This window comes from Podarcis cretensis, assembly GCF_951804945.1.
Source record: "Podarcis cretensis genome assembly, chromosome: 9".
Taxonomy (NCBI): Eukaryota; Metazoa; Chordata; class Lepidosauria; order Squamata; family Lacertidae; genus Podarcis; species Podarcis cretensis.
This window is the reverse complement of record NC_137178.1, coordinates 19,447,016-19,470,353: the sequence shown is the minus strand read 5'-3', so window position 1 is coordinate 19,470,353 and position 23,338 is coordinate 19,447,016. Positions and strand designations below refer to the sequence as shown.

The window sequence follows — 23,338 nt, the reverse complement described above, 5'->3', positions numbered from 1 at the left end:
TGATTGGCTGCAAGAGGTTCCTGCAGCCAATTGGAAGCCGCGGAAGTCATGCCGGACATTCGGCTTCTGAAAATTGTTAAAAAATCAGAACACTCACTTCCGGGTTTCAATCGTTTGGGGGCTGATTTGTTTGGGAGCCAAGGCGTTCGGGATCCAAGGTACAACTGTATTCATATATATATCTGTTTGCCCCATATTCCCCTAATGCTAGCCCTCATGTTACTCAACCATAATTAACCGTCGTTTTCCTAATGTTCTGTACAAGTCACTTCCCTCTAGCTCCACCCAACATTCTATTCCCCCACTGCCAATCAAGCTTCCCTTTCGACTTTTGTTATAAAGATACTTTATATCTATATACGTATATATAAATAATAAACAATGATTTAACTACCTTTGCTTTAGGACTGCAGCCTTAGCCGTGTCTCTGTTTTAAGGATTAGCTTCTAATGAAAATCAACTTTTTGCTATGTTTCAGGCATCTCTTTTTAAAAACAAAGAGAAATGCACAAAGTATTTAAAATGGTTCTACCTTTTTATCACCAGTAAAAGGAGGGAGGTATTGAACTCTAATTTGTGGTTTCTGGAATGTTAAACAGAGATCAACAGATGTAAAAATAAACCTGCCATTTCATAATGTTTGCAGGCATAACAGAAATGTTTGGAGGAAAAATGCCTGCATGATGGCAACATAAAAAAAAATGCTTGGTGCCAAGGTCACAGGAGACACAAAGGGAGAAGAAATTCTTACTTTCCACCCCATAATCCTATTCTGCTCTTAAAAAAAAAAAACTTTCCGCTGTAAATTACAAAGGTAAATGTTTATGTTGCTAAAAGTAACAGTGTTTCCAATGGTTTATAAGGAAAAAGGAGGAACTGCCAGGCTCACAAAGAGGTAAAAAAGAACAAATAGGGTAATGCTATTCAAGTTCTTTTTGCCTTGGATTCTGTTAAAAAGGGCACACGCAATAAAGGTGTGAGAAGTGGGAATCCAAGTTGCATCAAGCACAAAGCATTCTTTTCCAGAAGCAGCATAATCTGTTTCCTCAAAACACACCATGGTTTCCTCCATAACACTAAATCATTAGTGTTACAATCCTAGAAAGGTGTCAATTATGTGCTAATAGAGGGAGTTTGGAAATTCACAATTTAAAAGGCAGCCAAGGCAGCCACTTGCCTGGTACAAGTAACAGAGCGAATTATACTTGCATGTTTTACAATGCCACCTACCTGTGTTTGGGCTGCTACTGCAGCAAAATCCTAGATATCTACCCTTGGACTTCTAAGTTCCCGGGGAAATGCATCCCTAGGACAGATGTGCACAAAGTTCTCTCTGCCTTCTTTCATTACATGACCAATGGACTTTGCAACTAGATTGTAGTCCCTACAAAATTTTCAAATTGGAGCCCAGGGAGCATATGCTTTCCCCCTTCCCTCTCCGAGCAAATTCTCCTCCCTTCCTTTGTTAAATGTGCACCAACAGAAACCAGAGTTCCCCCATAATCACAGTTTCCAGTTCCATTTTAATCTATGGTTTCAATTCAAGTTTATTAAAAATTATGATTTGATCATGTTTGTCAAAGGCGCTACCCATCCAAAGAATGCACACAGCAGAGAATGAACTCTTTATTGTGAAAGATAACACAGTCACTTCTGGAGACCTACACACACCAATCTAGAGCTTAGGGAGCTATTCCCAGGTTTCATGCTCTGTGGAACAGGTGCGGCAACTGGTGACCACCCCCCCTCCACCAATTTATGTACCTTTCCCCAATGGGCTGTGAACACCTAGTCAGAGACTACACCTGCAAGGAAGCTGCTTTTGCTCTTCCCACTTCACTTCTCTCCTGGTTCTGGGAGATTGTGGTGCAGAAGAGGGTGGGCAAGCACCTGGCCCTTCACTTGCCTGGCCTGCCTCTGCCTCCTCTTCCTCCAGCTCTGAAGCTTTCTCTGCTGCTCTGATTGTTGCCTCCTGGCTGGTACAGGTCCTCACAGACCACTGCCACCCTATCCCCAAGTCAGACTCCAGCCGCCCTTCCCCCAGTACACACTCTGAAGAGGAAGAAAAACCACATTTCTGAGTCCGTATCCTAATTAGCAAATCAGTTTGCAGAGAGTTTGCATTGCATCTACATACAGGCAGTGGTAGCCAAATTGTGGTGGTAAATAAAGCAATTGACTGGGCCACATTTCCCCACTCGTGTCCTAGTCTAAAGGGTACGTCCATTCCAACCACTCTTCCCGTTTTCAGAGGTGCAGGAAGTAAAGAAACTTTTCGTGTCATGCCCCTGTTTTTCTGCACTGGATGGGTCAATTCAAAGATATTCCACAGGCAACCGACACATGACTAGAGTATATGGCAGCGGTCAATTGTATGAAAGCAGATTATGTATGGAAGCACATATGCAGCTACACTAGCACAAAAACAACTCCTGTTATTTAATGATAGAACTAGCCTTTGAAGACTGACTGCTTTCAACTGACTGTGCTGCTGAAACGTGAAACCCTATACTCCTGTAGTTTCATAATATTTTCTCATATGCCTACGATTTTTGAAAACGTTCCCTCTTTCCAACCTTTTTCTGCACCTCACTATTGTGAAAGACATATGGTAGTACTTTCATATATTATAAAACTGGCCTAGAACTGGCATAACAACCCAGATTTGGGGAGGGACAAGGACAAAGTTTTATGAAGTACCAAAAGAAAAGTTGCGCATCAAAAAAATGGGGGGGGGGGACACTCATCTGGCTGTGGAATACATAACAGACATTCATTGCTCTTAAGGAATTTATGATAGAACAAAACAAAATCCTTTGTATACTGTGACTTGGGATATTCAGAATTATGCCTGCTCCTGAGGCACGTTAATAGTGAAATGGTCCATGTGTGCCAAGCTAGAGGAAACTAGTTTGCTAGACACAATAAATGAGCTAGTTGCATCTAAACCATCAAAACACAGACGTCTGGTTTGTAGGTTAAATAAAGCGTCCAAGGAAAGTTAGGTCTAATGTTACCATAGTTGTGGTCAGGAAGTATGACACAGAACAAAATGTCCCACCCCACAAGGAAACATGAAACATTTCATGGAGTAGCTGTCAAATGTGTATAAAACCATTTATTCGCTCCCCATTTACCGACAGTAACAGCCTCATAAGATTAAGTCAGTGAATATCTGAGGAAGAGAGACTCTCTGTTCCAATAATACAATAATGTGGCTTCTTCACTGATGGAGTTGTTGCCAGTACCTCATTCAAAACGATTGATTCCACTCTGGTAACATTTTCCCGCCTTGCGGTTAACAAAAAGGTCACACCTCTTTTAAATTAAGGGAAAAGGTTCGGTGCTATGCAGCACATCACAAATTCAAAACGAGTTGGAGGGCCACCACCAACCTGCACAATTTATAATGACAGCTTTTTAGAGTGATTAACAGTTCTGTGCCCCCCCCCACCTCCACACACACACACACACACACACACACAAAGCAAAGCTTCCCCCCATGCAGCAAGATTCCCTGTCCCATTCTATTAGGTTGTAATGGATATTTTGCTAATAGTGACTGATCAGTACTAGTGAAAATAAACCGCAAGAAGACCTCCATTGCTGGAGCTAAGTACTACATGAGTGGTATACGTAAGTGTGAATTAATTCATGACAGTCCATTAACAAGTTAGAAGATAAGAAGTCAAAGGAGTGCAAAACCATTCCTGTCGCACACTCTTACGGTCTCCAGTTTCTTTGCATCTCGAAAGCACTTGCTGATTGTCTTGATGGTCTTGTACTTTCCAGAGTTGGTGGTTTGATAATAGGAGTAATGAGAAGGGCATCCAACAGTGAACGATAGGTACTGTGATCAGAGAGTCTGGTAAGCATTTAAAGAGAATTTACTTTGGCAGCTGGTTTACTCACAAAGTAGAAGGTTAACTAGACATGCTACAGTCGTGAGAGGCGAACTATCCAGTGCAATTCAGAAATGAGTCGTCAACTCTAAGGCAATGCTCCCTCTACTCACAGCCCCCCAACAGGGGTGTTGACAAGTACTTAAGGGCTTGGGACAGAGGCAGGAGACCCAGGCTTCAGGGGCCTTTTGTCACCCCCTAACACCGCCCCTGTCCCCTAATAATTTTAAACTGACTCATGATTCTGGTTGTAATATACAATGCTCCTGAGCCTTTGAGAAAAGGAAAGATGTGCAGCCTCCAAATTTGACTCACCAGGCTCTGAGAAGCTTTCTAATCCTAGCAGCCAATAATAGCATCTGCAAAGGTTTTACTAAGCTCTACTAGCTATCCTTCTATCCTGTATTTTCATGACAGCTTCAACTTATAGCAAGCCAAAAACAAAACAAAAAACCCTCTTCCCATATGCTTCTCTGTTCATTGCAAATATTTCTTTTTGAGGGAAATAACATTGCTGCTTGAGAATTATGAGGCATGCAAAATTCTATGTTGAACCAGATAATTCCAAGTTTTGGACACATCACTATATCAAAATTAGAAGGCTGGGCTGGATAGTTGTTCAAAAGTAATGAACAGAAACTGCTAAGTGCATCCAAATCACCTTGTATGGGTTCATTTAAATAATTAGAGTGACACATCCTGGATTCTGCATCCATTATAAAACCCCAAGGTAAAAGACTGAATTTTGGTTTGTGTGATGTGTTCAATAAATGAGCAGAGCTAACTTACAATTCATATCTTTTCAGCTTCTGCTGTGTATATTTGAAAGGAGTTATATTACTAAAAAATATATTCCCTCCCTCTGGTGCATGTTCAAGTAATTAATTCACTCAGTTGGGGAAATGATGTGGGGTTTTGAAAGACAAATAATATCCCATACTATGTCCATGATTCTTGAGTGTATTGTAAAATGCTAGTACGCTGGTTGAATTCACACAACTATGTACTAAAGCAAAACAAACAGAGCCTTGACCCTCTGGTTTCTTACTGGGCAGCCATGATGGTGATAGCAGCTTCCACTTGTTTTAGATTAACAGTAGTTGAACATTGTCATCTGAATTTGGCTTGTTTTCATTAACCAGCCAGTTTATCCATGTTCAGACAACATGGCAAATGGCAGTATTTTAAAAACGTATGTAGAACTTTCTGAAACGATCTTTGCAGCTACCTCAGAGAAAGAATACTAAAGCAAAATGTTTTAGCATCACGTCTGAACCAGCTCTGTTAAGTTAGTACCACTGAATTTCACCACTTGCAAGTGAACATATTCCACCTCCCGCCCTCCATGAGATACAAAGATATTCCAGACCTCCGTACAGCAACTGCAGCAGACACAGCAGCAGCAGCACTCTTAACTTGTGATGATTCCACCTTTGGAAGTAAAGTAGAGGGGATGGGAGCAAACGTTACATTACTTCCCAGTAGATTTTCCAGTGGCTCTTTCATAGGGTAGAAGCTTCAGTTCAAATGGAGAAAAAGCAAGGAAGTGAAAGGACAGAGAAAAAGGAAATGAGAAAGAAAATATACAAGACACATTTAGAGAAGTAATTTCAAAGCTCATTCCTAGCAAAGCAGCAACAAAACCGCTAGCACATTGGATGGGCGACCACGTGTTGATTCCTGCGTTTAAGGAGATTGGGTTAGATTACCCTTGGGGTCCCTTTCAACTCTATGATTCTATGATTTTTTTTGGGGGGGGGAGAGACATTTAAGCCACCTAGCGTACAATTTCATTAATGAAATTTTCATAACTGCTTCAGAGACTTTTAAAGTTGGCTCTGTAATGGGAGTTTGACCATGTTCAACCCATGCAGTGGTGACGGCTCTCATATTTTAATTGAGACAAAACAGGAAAACTGTTGCCTTCACATTCTCCTTACAGACTGCCTGGACTAATCTAATAGCAATAATGCAGCATTGTTTGTGTGTGTATATGTTAGGATTCTTGCCCCGTGTTGCAGTCATGGGATTGTTTTATCAAATGACGGTGTATGTTTTCATTCCACATAGTAGGAAGTAACGGAGACAGGATGTTTGTATTACTGTGTTTCCATGATGTAGAATTATTGTCCTGTGTTCTTTCTCTTTTTGCTCTTTGATGCTGATGAGGAAGGAGCTGAGACAGAATGCTCCAAGTGTATTATATGTAAATAAAGTAGTTTAGCCAATATTGCTGCACTACTGAGTCTGTCACGCTGACTGCTAACACTCTGCTGATCCTGAAGTGTGCTGACGTCTCTGAGGCATCAGTCGCTGTGATGTTCGGGCTGGAGAAAGACTTTGAGTCTCCCGACCAACCAGGAGGGCAGTACTGAACGTGTTGGACTAGTCAATAGTGTAGTTCTCACAATATCCAAGTGCATCTTTGTTTGATATGTAGTTACTGGAATTGTAGCCATTCAAAAATGAAGTTCAGCCTGCACTACTAATCCAGTATGGAAAAGTCAGCAAGGCCTGGCTGATTGAATTTATGCATTTTCCACTTTTTCTTCCCTAAGAATGTTATTGAGCCTGAAGCAGTTTCTGTCATCAATAGAGAATCCAAATCTAAATCCAACACAGAATGCGGCATGCTTGCCCCCACTGATTTTAATGGGGTTGCTGAAGTCCATTGGTTTCAATAGGCTTAAGCAAGCTTAAACTTTGTATCAGGTTTAGACCTTCCTTTTGATCTTCTTAAGATGTATCTCCATAATTCATTTAAAGCTTCAAATCAGCATGGTGGCTTTTATTAGGCAATTGTAAAGAAAATTTGATGCATGATCGTCTCTGATCGTCTTCCATGAATTTAAGCATGGAGTATTTGGTTTCAGGTCATTGGGACACAGAGCTTGAATTTTGTAATGAATAACTCACTTCAGATGTTAAAAGAAAATTAGCTGACCCCTCATAAAAACAGCAACTGGGGTTGGGGGGAATGTATGAGATTATTTTGAGCAACATTAGTATTCAGAAACATTATATATATTTTCAAAGTTACTAGACTCCCCAGAACAATCAGAAGAGGTGTGGCAGCATTGCTGTTATTGCTTAGGGTTAAGCTTCCAATAATTCCCTTGTGGCCAGTTTACCTGGCCAAAAACTTACTGTTATTGAAAATGTCACTCCGTCCATATTTACTATTTTTTTTTGTTCTGTTTTTGTTGGACAAACTTTTCTGCAATGTATTCTTGGGATTTAAGAAAGAAAAGCATTTACTTTTACAGTTTAACTTTTATGGATAAAAGCAACACCTCCCCCTCGTCATGCTTTTGCACACACACAAAATAAATACAGGGAGCCTTATTTCCCTTTAAAAAAAAAAAGCACAGGAAGTAATTCGGTCTTCAAAATTCTAGGATTTCAATACCTTCCAGGAAGAGGGGGCACCAATGCAGATTTCCCAGTCTGGACTGTCAAAGTTGATTCCTCTGGAGCAATTGGAGACATAAGTGTCTCAAATGTCTGAGTTGCCACTGTGCTAGTCAGGGGTTGGCTCCTTTTATTATCAGCTTCATTTGCACCCAACCTTGCAGCAGCTGGGGCAAGCTCTGGAGAACCAGTTTTTATCCTACTTGACCTTAATTCAACAAGAATTATGATACATTAAACACAAATACCATACTTATTTATTTAAATGTTACCTAATAAAAGGCGTAACCAACAGTTACAGTGCTCGATAGGGTTTTCGGGGGTTTTTAATGAACTACATCTGTTCAAAAGACCTGTGGTATACAAATATCCGGTGTTTATATTTGCCAAATGTCCAATTCCTCCCCCCCCCTTCTTTGGATAACTCAAGTCAACTTTGGATAACGAGAATGCGAAGGCAGTCATGGTTTCCTTCCCCGGAGATGGCGCTCCTCCAGCTCGTAACTGACAAAAATTATACGCCCAATTTCATTCCCTGAACTTGAATGTTACCATACTTAACACAGAACTTGGATGATGGTCAGAAGGGAGAACTAAAAATTATACTGAGTCAGGGTCACTTGACACAACTCAGAAAGATCAGTCAGTGTAGGATTTTAAGAAAGCCTGTGCGCCAACATTTCCAGTGTTATACCAACCAGACTGCATATGTCTGGAGTACACACAACGCAAATTTCAACAGTCATACAGAACATGTCCCCTTATATCCATTTGACAAAATTTATATACTGTTTGAGCGTAAGAAAACCTCTAGCCGGCTTACAACGAAAATGCTTATACATGCTGATGGGAGAGATGGCAGGATCACTGAAGATTAGGTACGTGTACAGAAGCTGTTTTAACTTGGGTGTCTAACGAAATACCACTGCAAGCAGAGATTTGGTTTTTATGTTGATGCTCATGGGAACTATTGATCAGAAAATCTGTGGTTTCTGCTGAGCCCTGCTGCCATCTTGTGGACAACAGAATATCTACTGTAGGAACATTTGAACTATCTTTTCTCAGGGCATTGCATGTTCTCAGACTAGCCGATAGAAAGCATTTGCACTGCCATCAGTTACATTCTAGACCAGAACCAATTCAGAATAGTTTGTGACTTGTTTGAATTTTTCAGGAAGTGATGGAGAAAACACAAATGCTGTGATATGAAAGCAAGTAGCATTTGCTTTTGGTTGAGCTTCAAAGACATTTGTTGTTGCCCCCAGCAAAAGTGGACCATACGTAAAAAAAACATTTTGAACTTCCATCTCTTGATCACATTGAATGTCTGAGCAGAATGAAATACCTCACCTCCCCCTTCTCACTAATTCTGAATACAGACTGTCACTTGAGGTAGAGGTAGCGGTAGAGGTAAAGGTAAATGACCCCTGGACAGTTAGGTCCAGTCAAAGGCGACTTTGGGGTGCAGTGCTCATCTCGCTTCAGGCCGAGGGAGCTGGCATTTGTCCACAGACATCTTTTTGCATCTTTAGCATGACTAAACCGCTTCTGGCGCAATGGAATATCGTAACTGAAGCCAGAGCATACGGAAATGCCATTTACCTTCCCGCTGCAGCGGTGCCTATTTATCTACTTGCACTGGTATGCTTTCAAACTGCTAGGTTGGCAGAAGCTAGGGCAGAGCAACTAGCTGAGGTAGAGCAGAGCTGTAGGATAGGTCTCAGAAGTAGGGAAGTTGGACCGTGGAGAAAGTTGAGGAGAGAGGGAGAAGAGGCAGGCAGGCAGAGAGAAAATTTAGGAAACCTAACATTCACTGTTCTTCACCAAAGTTTGACAGGCATTTTGCGCGCTTCAGAGAATAAGTGATAAACAGTTTTTAAAAATAATTTATGATATGCTTTGAACAGAATGTAATAAATTAGTATGAAACTACCTAGTGTAGGTTGATGCCGTTTTGGACACAATGGCTACTTGGCTGCTATCACTTAAAATATGAACAGTAGCAGGTGGATATGGTGCACACTTGGGCAAGGCCTCCAATGGATTGTTGAAAAAAAGTTCTCTGAAGAAGAAAATGACAAAGTTTCTAACACCAGAAGTTCTCTTAGTATCCACCCCACCCCACCCCCAGCAATTGCACAAATGTATCTGGAGTTGGCTTAAGTTCCCATACTACACGGTTAATTTGACAAACTTTACAGGCATGGCTATCTCCAACCAATTTCTGCTCATGTAGGATCCGCAAATATCTGTCTGTCGACAAAGAAGACAAAATGCTGGGCTAGATCAGTGTTTCCCAACCTTGGGTCTCCAGCTGCTTTTGGACTACAGTTCCCATCATCCCTGACCTTGCTAGCTAGGGATGATGAGGGAGTTGTAGTCCAAAAACAACTGGAGACCCAAGGTGGAATTTGAGAGGTACACACGATTGACCAGAAGTCTAATTCATAGACTTCAATAAGGATACACAGTTTCTGTTGTTATTTGTGCTGGCAGTTTCTGGGATTGGCTATGTCTGAGGTGGGGAACATCAGCCCTGTGTAACTAAGCTGGGACTCTACACAGCCAGCACTCTCCCCCAAGCCATACCCCTTACTGGCTGCAATTCATGCCTGAGCTGGAATGTGCCCTTGAACTGTGGTAATGGTTGTCTGGAAAGAAAAGAGCTAGGCGGTGGGGGTAAGTCTGAAATTTTGCGTGGCTGGAATGCTGCCTAATATTCCAAGGTAGGATTTGCACCTACTGCCCCATTCACTTTTTGTCTCTGGCCTTATCCACCACCAACGTACAGCCCTTAAAAGTTTTCTGTCAAGGGAATGTCTCTCCCCCCCCCCGCCCCCTCGGATAAGACGGGTTCACCACTGATGGATATGAAGGTGTTATTCAACTGGGATAACTCACTTTCCCATTAACAGGAAGTAAATAAGGCAAAGGAAGAGCTTTCAAAACCAATAATCCAGTAAAGAACAGCAAGTATTTACCTCTTGTGAGATGTAGTAGAAAGATTAGGACCAGGAAGATTGGTTGAAGAAATAGTGATAAGAGCTGGATCTGTTACCACAGAAGTATTTGAAGTTGCTTCTCCCCTGATAGATAGCAGTTTGTTTAAATTCCACCCCCAAAATCAGAGAATAAGTCAAGTTTATGAAGAAAATGTTAAATTCTACATCTAAATGTGATTTGACAGATGACATTTGTGCACAAAACTATTAATCCATTGGGGTGACAGCAAGTCTACAAGAGTTTGGCAATAACAGGTAGCCACTGCCAAAGCAGAAGGTTGCAGCATTTTCTAGAACTTATTTGGAACAGTCAAAGCTGAATTCACAATGCAATTCAGACCTTGGTGAGAATTTTCAAGTTTGTTTCGTAGCAGTGATAGGGAGATCCTAAAAGCGGAGTATGTTTTGCATGCTTTGAAAACACACTTGAAATTAAATAATGGAAGTTTCAGTAAAAATGGCAAGGGCATTCAGAACAAATCATAGTCCAATACAGAAATAACTTTTATTTTGGCCATTGGAATACACATATACAACTTCAATATCTCATTCGCACTATTAGCTCTTAAGTTGTTGTTTCTCTTAAAATTAATGAATAAGAGCAATCCAGTTTGCCACAGCACCCTGCTTTTTGCTGTGTGCATTGCCCTGTGCAAAAAAATATTTCACAATACAGTGGTACCTCGCAAGACGAATACCTCGTAAGACGAAAAACTCGCAAGACGAAAGAGTTTTTCGTTTTTTGAGTTGCTTCGCAAGACGAATTTCCCTATGGGCTTGCTTCGCAAGACGAAAACGTCTTGCAAGTTTGTTTCCTTTGTCTTGCAAGTTTGTTTCCTTTTTCTTAAAACCGTGCATTCAGGGGGTGCAGTTGCGACTTGACTTCAAGGAGCAACTCATAGCACGCGGTGTGGCAGCCTTTTTTGAGGTTTTTGAAGACTTTGGTGATTTTTGAAGCTTTTCCAAAATCCGTGCTTCGCAAGACGAAAAAATTGCAAGACAAATAACTCGCAGAACGAATTAATTTCGTCTTGCCAGGTACCACTGTAATGCTTCCCTCGCAATTAACAGCTTCCCATGCACATAACAGACAGGAGTGCTGGCTGTGCCCAGTACCATTCATGGGGAGTGAGTATATTGGGTCCATCGTTTTCCAAAATAGGGAATGGGAATCCACTGGTCCAGTGATAAAGCAGTGCCATTAAGCAGTGACAATTGTGATAAGGATAATGCTTGCTTAATTATCAAATTTAGTGCAAGTCTGATGAACTACTTGAGAATAATAATGACTTCTTCAAGTGTCATGTGCATTCATGTGTGGTGCAAAACGGTTTTCCACAATAAAGTTTAGTCATGTCAGTGAACCATGAATGGATGGAATAAGGACAGAGAAACAGACCTTTGAGCTGGCAACGGTGGTTGTTCTGACACATCAGGTATTTCGCAGGTCTGGGTAACTACTGTATGGGAATGCTGGGTTTCCAGTCCATTAGTTAGTTCCGTAGACATGCTTTATTCATAATAGTAACAGAGAACACACAATTTACGTAACCAGTCACACGTTTTGAGGCTATATATCTAGCTTAACATTCCATAAAATAGAGTTGCTAAACCTCTAGGAAATGCTCGTATGAGTGTTCAGAATTTCAGTAACCAGTTCAATTATTTTGATAACAGAGGGCAAGGGGATTGCTTTAGCCAAAGGACACAAAGATACATCCTGAGCTACTAATTTTGCACCGAACCTAGACTAAGCAAGGCTGCAATCCAAACCCCTCTTTTGCTTGGCTGAGGGGGATTTGGATTGAGTATAGACTTACCTCCACCCACTTCAGCCAGCTCAGCTGGCATCCTGCTGGAAGAGATGCCCCTTTCTGCTCTCTGAAAGGTGGTTCACTGGCAGTATTATTGCCAGCACAGTCCAGCAGAAAGCACCCAAAAGGGGTGTTCTGAGGGCAAGGCTTAGCTGGCCTGGGTTCCTGAAGTGCTCCCACAGCCAGCACTTGACAGCATCAGGTCTACCATGGTCCAAATTACTACCTAAAATTGGCACGGAGCTCAGATTTTATCTACCAGCCTCACTTTCCACTGCAGCTGCCATGAATCAGTGGGCTACAGATCTGTTGCGAGCTCCATGTTTTGTAGAGCCTTGGTTGCAGCAGCAAGCAATATGGATCACTCTGTTAGCCACACTTTAGTTCCACTGAGATCAGTGTGGTGTAATTTAATGATCTCTATACTGTACCACCCATTTCAAAGTTTCTAAAGCAGGATGTAAGTCTCAATCCAACTATCTCTCTCACTTTTTTTCTTTTTTCCCCCTTTGCTAAATGTGCTGTGGGTGCCAGCTCAAAAGGGATACTGGGATGATAATGGGAGTGTAGATAGGAAAATGCCTGCATCAGTACATCTGTTCCCCCTTTCCCTTAATTCTGTTCAGTGCAGTTGTCTCCCCTCCACCCCACCCCAACCCCGGTCTGCTACAGCCAGCCATCTACACCACTTACTAACAAGCATCCAGATGTGAATTGCTGGGGGGGAATTAAGATTTGTGTGCTGTTGCCACTGACAGTGCAGTCTTTAGCTTATGCACCGCTGGGGTGCAAAGATCCACCCAGCGCCCCCAAATTTAATTTAGCCCCCAAATTAACTTTTATTATGATGTAAGAGTTAATTTTGCATGCAAGGCGCCATTGAGAATGACAAGCGCCGTCATTGAGTCTGACAAACGCTGCTGTTGTGAATGACAAGCACCGCCGCTGGTGTGGCGTGTCTTTGGTAAATGAGCGCACAAAGCTGAAAGTCCTTTAGTGAAACAGTAGGTATTTCGGTAATACCTAGATATATAGGTATTTTGTTTTTCTGGCTTGATCAAAATTATTTATTATTTCATAACAGGTAGATAGTTAAGAGTTTAGGTGGCTTCAGCGGCGGGAGCCTGGCGCACCCCAGAATTTGGTGCCCGTGTGCCCCACACCCCTTGCACCCCCAGGTAAAGACAGCCCTGGCCACTGAACTCCGTAAATAGAGATAAGGTCGGGGGGGGGAGGGAAAATAGCAATTAGAGACTGAAGAAAAGGAGGAAACAAGATAGAGACAAGAGTCTTGGTGGAGTGGAAAAGAAGGGACTGAGATATGTGGTACAAGTATATATAATCCATTTTAGGTCAAGCAACTTTCGATGCATAAAGAATACTTTTTTTAAAGTACTGCATTTTTTCAACTCCCCCCCCCCCAATTTTATTTTAAAAAACAAGCAAACCTGGGAGGAATGCCCCCCCTTCAAAAGCTTCAAAATTTCTCAGAAATTGTACATCTCTACTAGATACCATCTTTTCAGTAAAACTGATTGACACATCGTTCACCAGGGGAGGGGGGGAACCCTGCATCAGACCCATATTTGTAGCTCAAAGACAGAGCTAATGGTTTACAGCTGAGAATGAAATGGAATCTGGTAGTTATTAAGAACTTTCAAGTGTTCTAGCAGAAGGGGGTCAGGCATCCAGGTAAGTTGAATGCTCATTGTGCCAGGAAAAAAAAAGTTTTTCTTGGACTACACAAAAGTGATGACAAAAGTTATGGGCTTGGAGCAATTTAAGCTGCTTTCCAGCCATTCAAAGTAGTCAAAATAGAAGCATGGGGAGTTTGGGTGAGATTTGGATGCACTGCACACTGTCAAATGCAACACAAATCCACGTACAATAAGAATTGATCAGTATTTAGGTGCTGGGGTTGCAGCAAAAAGGGGGAACAGCTAAGAAATGGAATTACAGAAAAGAACAAGTTACAACTTTAGGGGGAAGGGGAGAAAGAAAAAGAAGACGTGTTACAACTATTGTCAAAGCAATGAATCCTATCTGCATTAATATAAATGTAAACATGGTCTTCAGAGTGATTTGTGCTATGTGTGCTTCTGACCTGTATCAAACCCTGCAAATAAGGAGGGCCACCAGAACTCTCCAAAACACAGTTGTAATTGAGATTAATTGCCAACATTTAATTGAGCAATTGCCAGAGAAGAATACTTTTTTTTATACTGTTTTTATAGTGGCTTGTGACAAACTATAAAATATTCACTTTTAACTTTCTCAGCAAAAGCCGTTCATTTCAACAGGCCTTCAACAAGAAATGTTGCTCTTGGTAGTGAACACTGCCTATTATCATTAAAAACAAGTGTTTCAGCACCTTGACATCTTTATCATGTATAGGTTTTTGTGGGCTCCAGTCCACGTCATCAGATGCATGAAGCTATATCCATGAAAGCTTAGGCAACAATAAATTTGTTTTTGTTGCAAGAGACTAACATGGTTCTCCTTTGGATAATATTGCCAAGGGACTATTGATTCTGCACATCCATTGTGTTTTGCAGTAGCTTTCTACATCTGGAGAATTCCCAGCATTTCTCTGTAACCTTTGAAACAGAGCACCACCACATCTTCCACCTTTGGTTATTCAAATATTACCGAGAAGTAGAAGAACCAGTTGTATAAGAAATGACTACTCTTTGCTCCACCTTCATCCCTCTGAATTGGTGAAGTAGGATTGCCATATTTTAAAGGGAAAAAGGGACACATTTGCCATCTTCTACTTTTAACTATGGATAGCTATGACGACTTTACCCATGAAAAAGAGAAAGTGTCCTGGAAAAAGAGGACATATGTCAACCCTATGTGAAGTGACTCCTGGAACTGTTTTAGACTAGTAATAAATAATGGTAATATATAACATCTGTATGAGACTTGCAAGTGTTCAAAGGACTTCAGATGCATTATCTAGAAAAATTTCTTACAATCACCCTGTAAGGGTAAGGCTAGATTCACATCATACATGATACTGCTTTAAACAGTCATGGCATCCCTCAAATAATCCTGGGAGATGTAGTTTATTAAGCGTGTGCTTTGTGTGCATGGTGTGGATGTGGCCCTAGTCATTATTCTGTCTTGGTTAGACCACAATGGAACACTGCGTCCAGTTCTGGACACCACAATTTAGGATGGATGTTGACAAGCTGGAACACGTGCAGAGGAGGGCAGCCAAAGTGATCAAGGGTCTGGAAACCAAGCCTTATGAGGAATGGTTGAGGGAATTGGAAACTGAGAGAAAAAAGGATAGCCATCTTTAAATATCTCAAGGGCTGTCACATGGAAGATGGATAAAGCTTGTTTTCTTCTGCTTTGGAGGAATGAACCCAAACCAATAGCTTCAAGTTTTAAGAAAGGAGATTCTCCCTAAAGATCAGGGAGAGGTTTCTGATAGGAAGACGTGTTTCACAGTGGGACAGACTCCCTCAGAAGATGGAGAACTCCTTCCTCGGTGGTTTTTAAGCAGAGGTTGGATGCCATGTATGATCCTGTTGAGATTTGTGCGTTGCAGGGGGGTTGGACTAGATGACCCTCAGGGTCCATCCCAACTCTACATTTCTATGATTATTACTCTTCATATACCAAATGGGAAGACAGAGGAGGATGAGAAAGACCGGCCTGCCTAGTCACCCAGTGAGTTCATGACAGAGGTGAAATTTGAACTGGAAACTGACTTCATAGCTCAGTTTCTTTAGCTGCTATAGGGCATTCTTTTGATTATGAACCAAGCTGGTTATTGAAGAGATAGTTATTATGAAAATTAAACCTATGATTAGGTCATAATGAATATACAATCTACAAAATGGGCCCCAAAACAGAGGAAAAACACTCTTGACAATAACATCTGCAAAACTGTAAAATAAGGTAAAACGTTCTAGTGCCAAAAAAATTCACTGTAAATATTACATAAAAGCCACAATACATTCACATAACAAAAGTGAGTTTACATTTAGTTTACAGCTAAATGAATACACAGCACAGTGGTGTTTTTGAACATTCCTGAAGACTACTCTCTACGGTGCAATGCACATGCATTAAACAGAGATGTGTCATTTTATTACATCAACAAACGTGACAATTCAGTTCATTTGAAAACGATGAAGTAATAATCAAACCAATCTGAGATTGAGGTGTCCCCCCCCCCAATTGAAACAGCTTGTGGTTTTGAAAGAGTCAAACAGAATTTGATCACAAATAGCACACTATTGGTTTTTTAAAAATTCTATAATGTAACAAAAAAAAGCAGAAACACATCTTAGTAGTTTAACAGCTTGCCCTGGCATATTTCAAGTTTTCTGCACACGTGGCTGTTAATGTCAAACAAGTGAGCAGTTACCTCAAATCTCCATTTCCTATTTGACTTGCCCTAGAGATAAGTCAACAAATAGTGAGCTGAAAATATTGTTAGGCAGTTGACTCTGGAGAACTTCCATTCCCCACAAAGTAAATGATGCAGAAGAAAACTTTTGAAGCTGGAGCGGTTCAAGGCTTTCTTTTGTTTGCTTTATTTGTAATTATAAATAAAAATGTTTTTTTTTCCTGAAGGAGGATCCTAATTAGGTATCTTTTTAAAAAAATAAGCAGAGCTTAAAGCTAGTAGGAAAATGTGGCTTCACCGGGTTTTGCCCTTCCCATGTAACTCTGGAATGGAAATCATGTGTGAAAACAGTACATTGACAATGATGCTTAGAACACAGTGCAGCAAAGAAGAGGAAGAGTTGACATTGTTGTAAAAGGTGCCTCCGCCTCTTCCTCTTTGCCCATCTTCAACTCTGCAGCAACTCATGTTCCCTACAGTTGGGATGGATAGTCATTCATTCATTCATTCAGCCTGCCAGTCAGTTATTTTATCTTGTCCAGGGCAATCCAAATCGACTTACAACCAAACAAATAGACAATAAACCCCACACAGATACATTAAAACCAAGAGGAAAGAGAAATACAGTAAAAACATTCCTCCCACACTAATTCACTCTTTTGCAGGGCTCTTTTGTTATTTCCTTCTTCTTCTTTTCCATCTATGTCAAATGCTACAATTTGGTTGACTGGCACTGGTCGTGGCTTGTGGGCTAATATCATGGGTAGGATTGATTAATTGCAAGCTCCTTAATGCAGCTGCCCAGGTGAGGGATGGCATCTCACTCCTGGCTGGCTCAAGATGAAGTTGCAAGGAAGTGGGGTCCTTGTGCCAGACGGACATACTCTGCTGATAGCTTGCTAGTCAGAATGGAGAAGTCTACATTTCCCCTGCAGTGCTGCTGGGAGCAGATTAGGAAGGGCTCAGTCAACTGGCTGGTTCATGACCCAAGCCAAGTGTTTGGCCACTTGTTTGGCCACTTAGCCATTTATCCCATCTAGCTTGAGTTGAACTGCCTGCACTTCTATGTTGTCTACAAGTTGCAGATTTGCTATCAGTAAAAGTATGACCGTTTAATTGCACCATGTCTTCAGCTGAGTGTAGGGAACAAAATTCAGGCATTTCTCTAAGAAATTTGCTTAAACATATTTTTTTCTAAAAACACTACAGGTATATAGTGACCTTCTTTGCCAGTACTGTCAATACTGTCAACATGTGTGCTATGCACAGAGTTCAAAAAGACTTGAAGAATAAGGCAAGAGGGAAGAAATTAACTTAAAGGTAACATTTATTAAATACTCTTCAAGCTTCACAAAGCATAAATTAAATCAATATGTATTTGCTATAATACATTATATTACAGAGTAATATGCACCATCAAATCTGCTATTAAGGACAAAGAAAAAAACCACCCCATAATAAATAAAACCTACACTCGCTACCTCATACTATTTCCATTGGTTGTTATACATGGCCCTGTTCCAGTGTTATTTTTCCTAGGTTTATAGCCAAGGAGAGTTTAGAAACCATGTATGCACAGTGACATTTCTCTCAAGTTGAGAAGAGTTGCATTATGCTAACACTCCTAAAATCCCCAAAATGGCCTCTTTTTCCTTTAATGCATTTGAAACATTTACATCCCGCTGTAAAATGCACCTACTACTGATTCTGAAGAAGCTATATAAGGAAACTAACAACTGTTTTCACCAAATTCAAACAAAGCTGTACAGAATTAGCAGAATGGTTTCTTAATGTACTGTCCCTTTTTCATGTTAGAACTACTGCAGCCTATTCTTTCTCTGCAATAGACAAAAACAGGTTCTTCTCCAAGCTACTTAGAATATTCTATATGCCACTTGTGTGCTGGCTGCCTATTTAGATACTGATTTTAAAACAGAACATGTTCATCTCATTCTTTACACATCAGTAGGAAACTGTTAGAAAAAATAGTATAGAAAAGGCTAGAATTTCTCATGTAATCAAAGCTAATGGTTTTCATTTCTTTATTTGCAAAGCAAGTGGATGAGAAAGAGGAAGAAGGAAGGGACACGTGCTTTGTTTTTAAAGCTTGGCAAGTCACTGGACGTTAAGGACACGTGCTGAGACGCCATGGTGCCAGTCACGTAATTTTGTGTATCTGGGACCTATGATGTGAAGGGGAACCTTTTCCCTGTGGAAAGAAGTGACAGAAGAGATAGATAAGAGAGGAAAGAGGTTTGCATCGCAGCCCACTGCATGCAAAAACCTGAGCATGCAGGATTCTATGCACTTTTAGCAACTCTGTTTACACTAACTGTACTTGCACTGGGATGCAAATTTCAGAGAAGTGAAAGGGTTTTAAGAGAAAGCAAACTTCTGGCACCTAAGGCTGACAAGAGGCACTTCACAATGTGTGGTTAATACCCACTGAATTCTCAAAAGCCAGAACAAAGTCTGGTTTTTCAGCTGTTGGGGGAGGGTCTTTATTATCCTTGTCCCTCCCATGGCTAGCTAAATCAGAATTGTGTAATATAAGAAGCCATGCAAATCTTCAAACTGCATTATTTACAGACGTCACAAAAATTAGCATTTCCTGGTGCAGAATCTTGATTGTTTTTCAAATGCCAACTCCATGCATCTGTTTAACTCTGTTGAACACAGCCCTGCCAACATATTTGCCTTTAATTGCACCATAAACTGCAAGGCCAGTATATCACAAGGAATACCGTCCTTTTGATATACTGCTAAAGTCACAACAAACACTCCACACATCCCAAGCACTTATAAGTCTGCTGCGACTGGTTGTAGAAAATCTGTTCTGTTATGAACTAGTAATGGGCAGAACAACTACATCTGATTCAGAACTGATCCAGTAGATACAAGTTTAGACAATAAAAAGGGTGTGTAAAGCTTTCTGCTTCCACTTGGTAATCCAACAGATCCCATTGCCCACCTACCTTGGCCAAGACAGATGCCACCACTTTGTATTCCTTATAGTAAAGTTTGGGAAAGCTGAATGTCTATAGAGGAGACCAAAGGCTGGAGAAGCTTTGGTCCCTCAAATGCTGTTGTACTATCATTCCAGACCACTGGCCCTGCTGGTTGGGACTAATGGAAGCTGGAGTAAGTGGTCTACCAAGAGGATCCCAACCATGACAGAATGGGTACAGGCTACAGAGAAAGCATTACCACACATGTACATTTGTTCAAACAACTGGGCATCTTTAGAATCCCACCTGCCTGCCTCCTTGGTAATGTCACTTGCTTATCAAAGTGAACATTCAACGTAATTGGAAACATTCTCATGCCACTTCTATGAAAAGTGGGCCAAAGTTTAGTAACTACCACATGATTTTGAGAAAAGGATCATTTGCTTAATGAGTGAAAGGGACCGAATGAAGTTATGAAGGTAATCTAAAGACGAACTGGATACCCAATATTCAAGGTGAAGCACCTTTAAAAACTCAGTATAAATCTCATTTTCTGCTTTCTTGCTCCTGCCTTTCCATTTCTATACACAGCCTGAGAAAATTTGAACATTGGCCAGGTTTTATAGCAAAATTCATCCTTGCAAAAGAATGCCAAGAGTTTAAAAGGGGGCGTCTTACGGTGCTATCTACAACAACGTGCAAACACTTTAAACATGTCTTGAACTTTGCACCTACATGAATAATTTTTTTCACACTATTAATCAAAAATAAAACATGCAGCAAATCAAATTATATTTCAGATCAATAACTTACTTTGCTTTCTTTGAATTATCAGGTTCTGGTTCTTTCACTGCAAATAAATAAACCACTAATTACATTTCCATCAGAACACCGCAGACGTTTTTGTTTTTTTACATTTCTGCCATAATCCAGAGAACCACCAAGCCTAATTTCCTTTATGAAAAATAATGACATCTAGCATCACAAAATCTAAATCTAAATCTAAAATCACAAGTGTATTAGGTAGGGTGCCCTATTTTTAAAGGAAACCTACTAGGTTCATTTTTCTTTATGGGCAGCTCACTCCAATGTTCAACTAATCTTATAATTATTAATGATTTAATCTATAAATCTTAGTCCTGAAGTGTAAAACTATTGTTTCAAGCTTTTCAATATGCCTAACCAATTACCACTTGTTAAACTGTTACGAATGGTTTTTTACCACTTTTCTGTCACCATTTTTAATCAAAAACACCCCTCTCCAATATTTTCTGACATGTCTGTCTGGCTGCTTACACACCATACATGTAAAGCACATTACACACACACACTTAAGAATTCTGGGAACTGTGGTTTACCCCTCAAAGATTTATACAGTGGTACCTCGGGTTACATGCGCTTCAGGTTACATACGCTTCAAGTTACAGACTCCACTAACCCAGAAATAGTGCTTCAGGTTAAGAACTTTGCTTCAGGATAAGAACAGAAATCATGCTCTGGAGGCGCAGTGGCAGCAGGAGGCCCCATTAGCTAAAGTGGTGCTTCAGGTTAAGAACAGTTTCAGGTTAAGTACAGACCTCCGGAACGAATTAAGTACTTAACCCAAGGTACCACTGTAATTCCTAGCACCCTTAACAAACTACATCTCCCAAGAGTCTGTTGCACTTTAAATGCATGGTATATATATGCAGCCTCCCTCTCACTCACTCTCTTTTAAACAAAAGTATTTGTAAAATGTGATTGGTTGACTAAATGTATGGAATAATCTCATTTGAGAAATTAACTATCACATTATGTAACTACCAAGCTTTACAGGTATCATACCTGGAAAGACTCAGGCTATTATTTAGAACAACAACAACAACAACAACAACAACAACAACAACAACAAAACTTTTTCAGAGTGTAACTTTCAAAGACTGGCAAAAGTAATAGAAAACATTAAGCAAACTCTCCTGGTAGCTGGGATCCAAAGAGCTGTTTAGACTCATGCAAGGGACTCATCCTACCCCACTGGGAAATTTTATTCTTTCACCACCCAACTCTCAAAGTACTTTGGAAACTCTCCTCACTTTCCAAAAGTGCTACTGCATAGCACACACTGCACTGCTGTTGTACCCACTGCTACAGGACCCACAGAAATAAATACACAGCTTTTTATTTTATTTTTTGGCTATTATCTGCTGGAGCTTCCATAATACATGATATAGGACAATGTCAAATGCCACAACCATTCAGAAAGTGGAACTCACTGTGTTCAGTGCCAGTGATCTGTGCAAGGATGCGGAAAGAACGTGATTGGGTAGTTCCTGTCCTTGGATGCCAATCCTCAGTATCCTCAATCAATCGTTTCTTGCTGTTGTTGCTGTGAGTGGGTGGGTGGTAAAACTCTGTATTTGTATACACAACATGCTTCCGAGGTGGACTAACAGAATAGAGAAAAGATGGAACACCAGTAAGTGAAATAAAATGTAAACAGCATCATTGCCATTGCCATTATTATTACACTAAGCTAGTTTGAACGTCATTTTAAACCACAGTTAACATACCTTGGCTTGTTGCACCATCTAAACCCTGGCTCACATTTGTTTGTCTCCAAATGGTAAATCCTTGAAGTTTGTACTTGGCTTATAGTGCCAAAACATGGTTTTTAAAACAGCCACAGTACACTGCTTGTTTGCATTAAATCATAATTAAGACATGAACTGTGATTAAGCATCACATGTGAACAAACCCACTGACTGAGATAGAGACACTAAATACCTGCGTTCAAAATTAGTTTCACTGAAATGTATCATTCATTTTTGCAAGTAAATCCATTTAAGATTCAGTCCTGCCCTTTTGTTGCAATGGTCGTATATGATGTAATTTGCAATCAACTTCTACCTTACAAAATGCATGAAAATCAGATAACATTATAAAATGTGCAGCAACACTTTCTCTCTTTTTCTTGTCTTGGTTCACACATTAGCCTCTTAAAGAGATATCATATTCTTGCTTTGCACCTCTAGAAGTAAAGAAGGGAGGCTCCATGATCCCCAGACGTAAACATTGCTTAGAATGCTTCTAATGCTAACCACCTTCCTTATTATGCCTACACTAGCAGATTTATACAAGACACACAGCACACACGAAATACTCATGCAGCATTTCTCAGGGTCCAGCGTCTAAAGTGCTCTTTTTAAAATCTAGGTACCAGGGCCTTGCATGCAAAGGAGCCACAGCACAAGTTAAAAAGAAACATTTTTAAAAAAGAAACAAGTCACCAATGAGAGTGGAATTTTGCACATTTGTTTTATCCTTAGGGTGGCGCTGTGGGTTAAACCACAGAGCCTCTTGGGCTTGCCGATCAGAAGGTCAGTGGTTCGAATCCCTGCGATGGGGTGAGCTCCCATTGCTCGGTCCCTGCTCCTGCCAACCTAGCAGTTCAAAAGCACGTCAAAGTGCAAGTAGATAAATAGGTACCGCTCCGGCGGGAAGGTAAGCGGCGTTTCCGTGCGCTGCTCTGGTTCGTCAGAAGCGGCTTAGTCATGCTGGCCACATGACCCTGAAGCTGTACGCCGGCTTCCTCGGCCAGTAAAGCAAGATGAGCGCCACAACCCCAGAGTTGTCCGTGACTGGACCTAATGGTCAGGGGTCCCTTTACCTTTACCTTGCATCTCATGAACCATCTCTTAAGGAACCACTGCTTTTGCCACATGCAATACTGACTTGCCACTGCCTCAATCTCTAGTACAGTGGTGGGGAACCTGTGGCCCTCCAAATCAACTCTCACCATCCACAGCCATTGGTCATGCTTGTTGAGCCTGATTAGAGTTGCAGTCCAACAACATCTGGAGGGCCACAGGTTCTCCACCTCTGTTCTAGCATTACTCAAAAGTAAGATGAAGACTAT

The 23,338-nt window shown here is 40.8% G+C and overlaps 1 protein-coding gene across 4 annotated transcripts in view; it reads right to left on the bottom strand.

Moving 5' to 3' along the window:
• The window catches only part of PDLIM5 (PDZ and LIM domain 5), a 126,850-nt gene that overhangs the window by 36,568 nt on the left and 66,944 nt on the right, over positions 1-23,338 (bottom strand). For all 4 annotated transcript variants that reach the window (XM_079990792.1, XM_079990791.1, XM_079990793.1 and 1 more), the window contains 9 exons: positions 21,696-21,868; positions 20,257-20,293; positions 16,514-16,543; positions 11,715-11,825; positions 10,295-10,399; positions 9,247-9,375; positions 7,312-7,521; positions 5,272-5,418; positions 3,728-3,865 (listed from right to left, as the gene is read on the bottom strand). In XM_079990792.1, the coding sequence (XP_079846918.1) occupies positions 3,728-3,865; positions 5,272-5,418; positions 7,312-7,521; positions 9,247-9,375; positions 10,295-10,399; positions 11,715-11,825; positions 16,514-16,543; positions 20,257-20,293; positions 21,696-21,868 (1,080 nt within the window). The remainder of the gene's footprint in view (positions 1-3,727; positions 3,866-5,271; positions 5,419-7,311; positions 7,522-9,246; positions 9,376-10,294; positions 10,400-11,714; positions 11,826-16,513; positions 16,544-20,256; positions 20,294-21,695; positions 21,869-23,338) is intronic.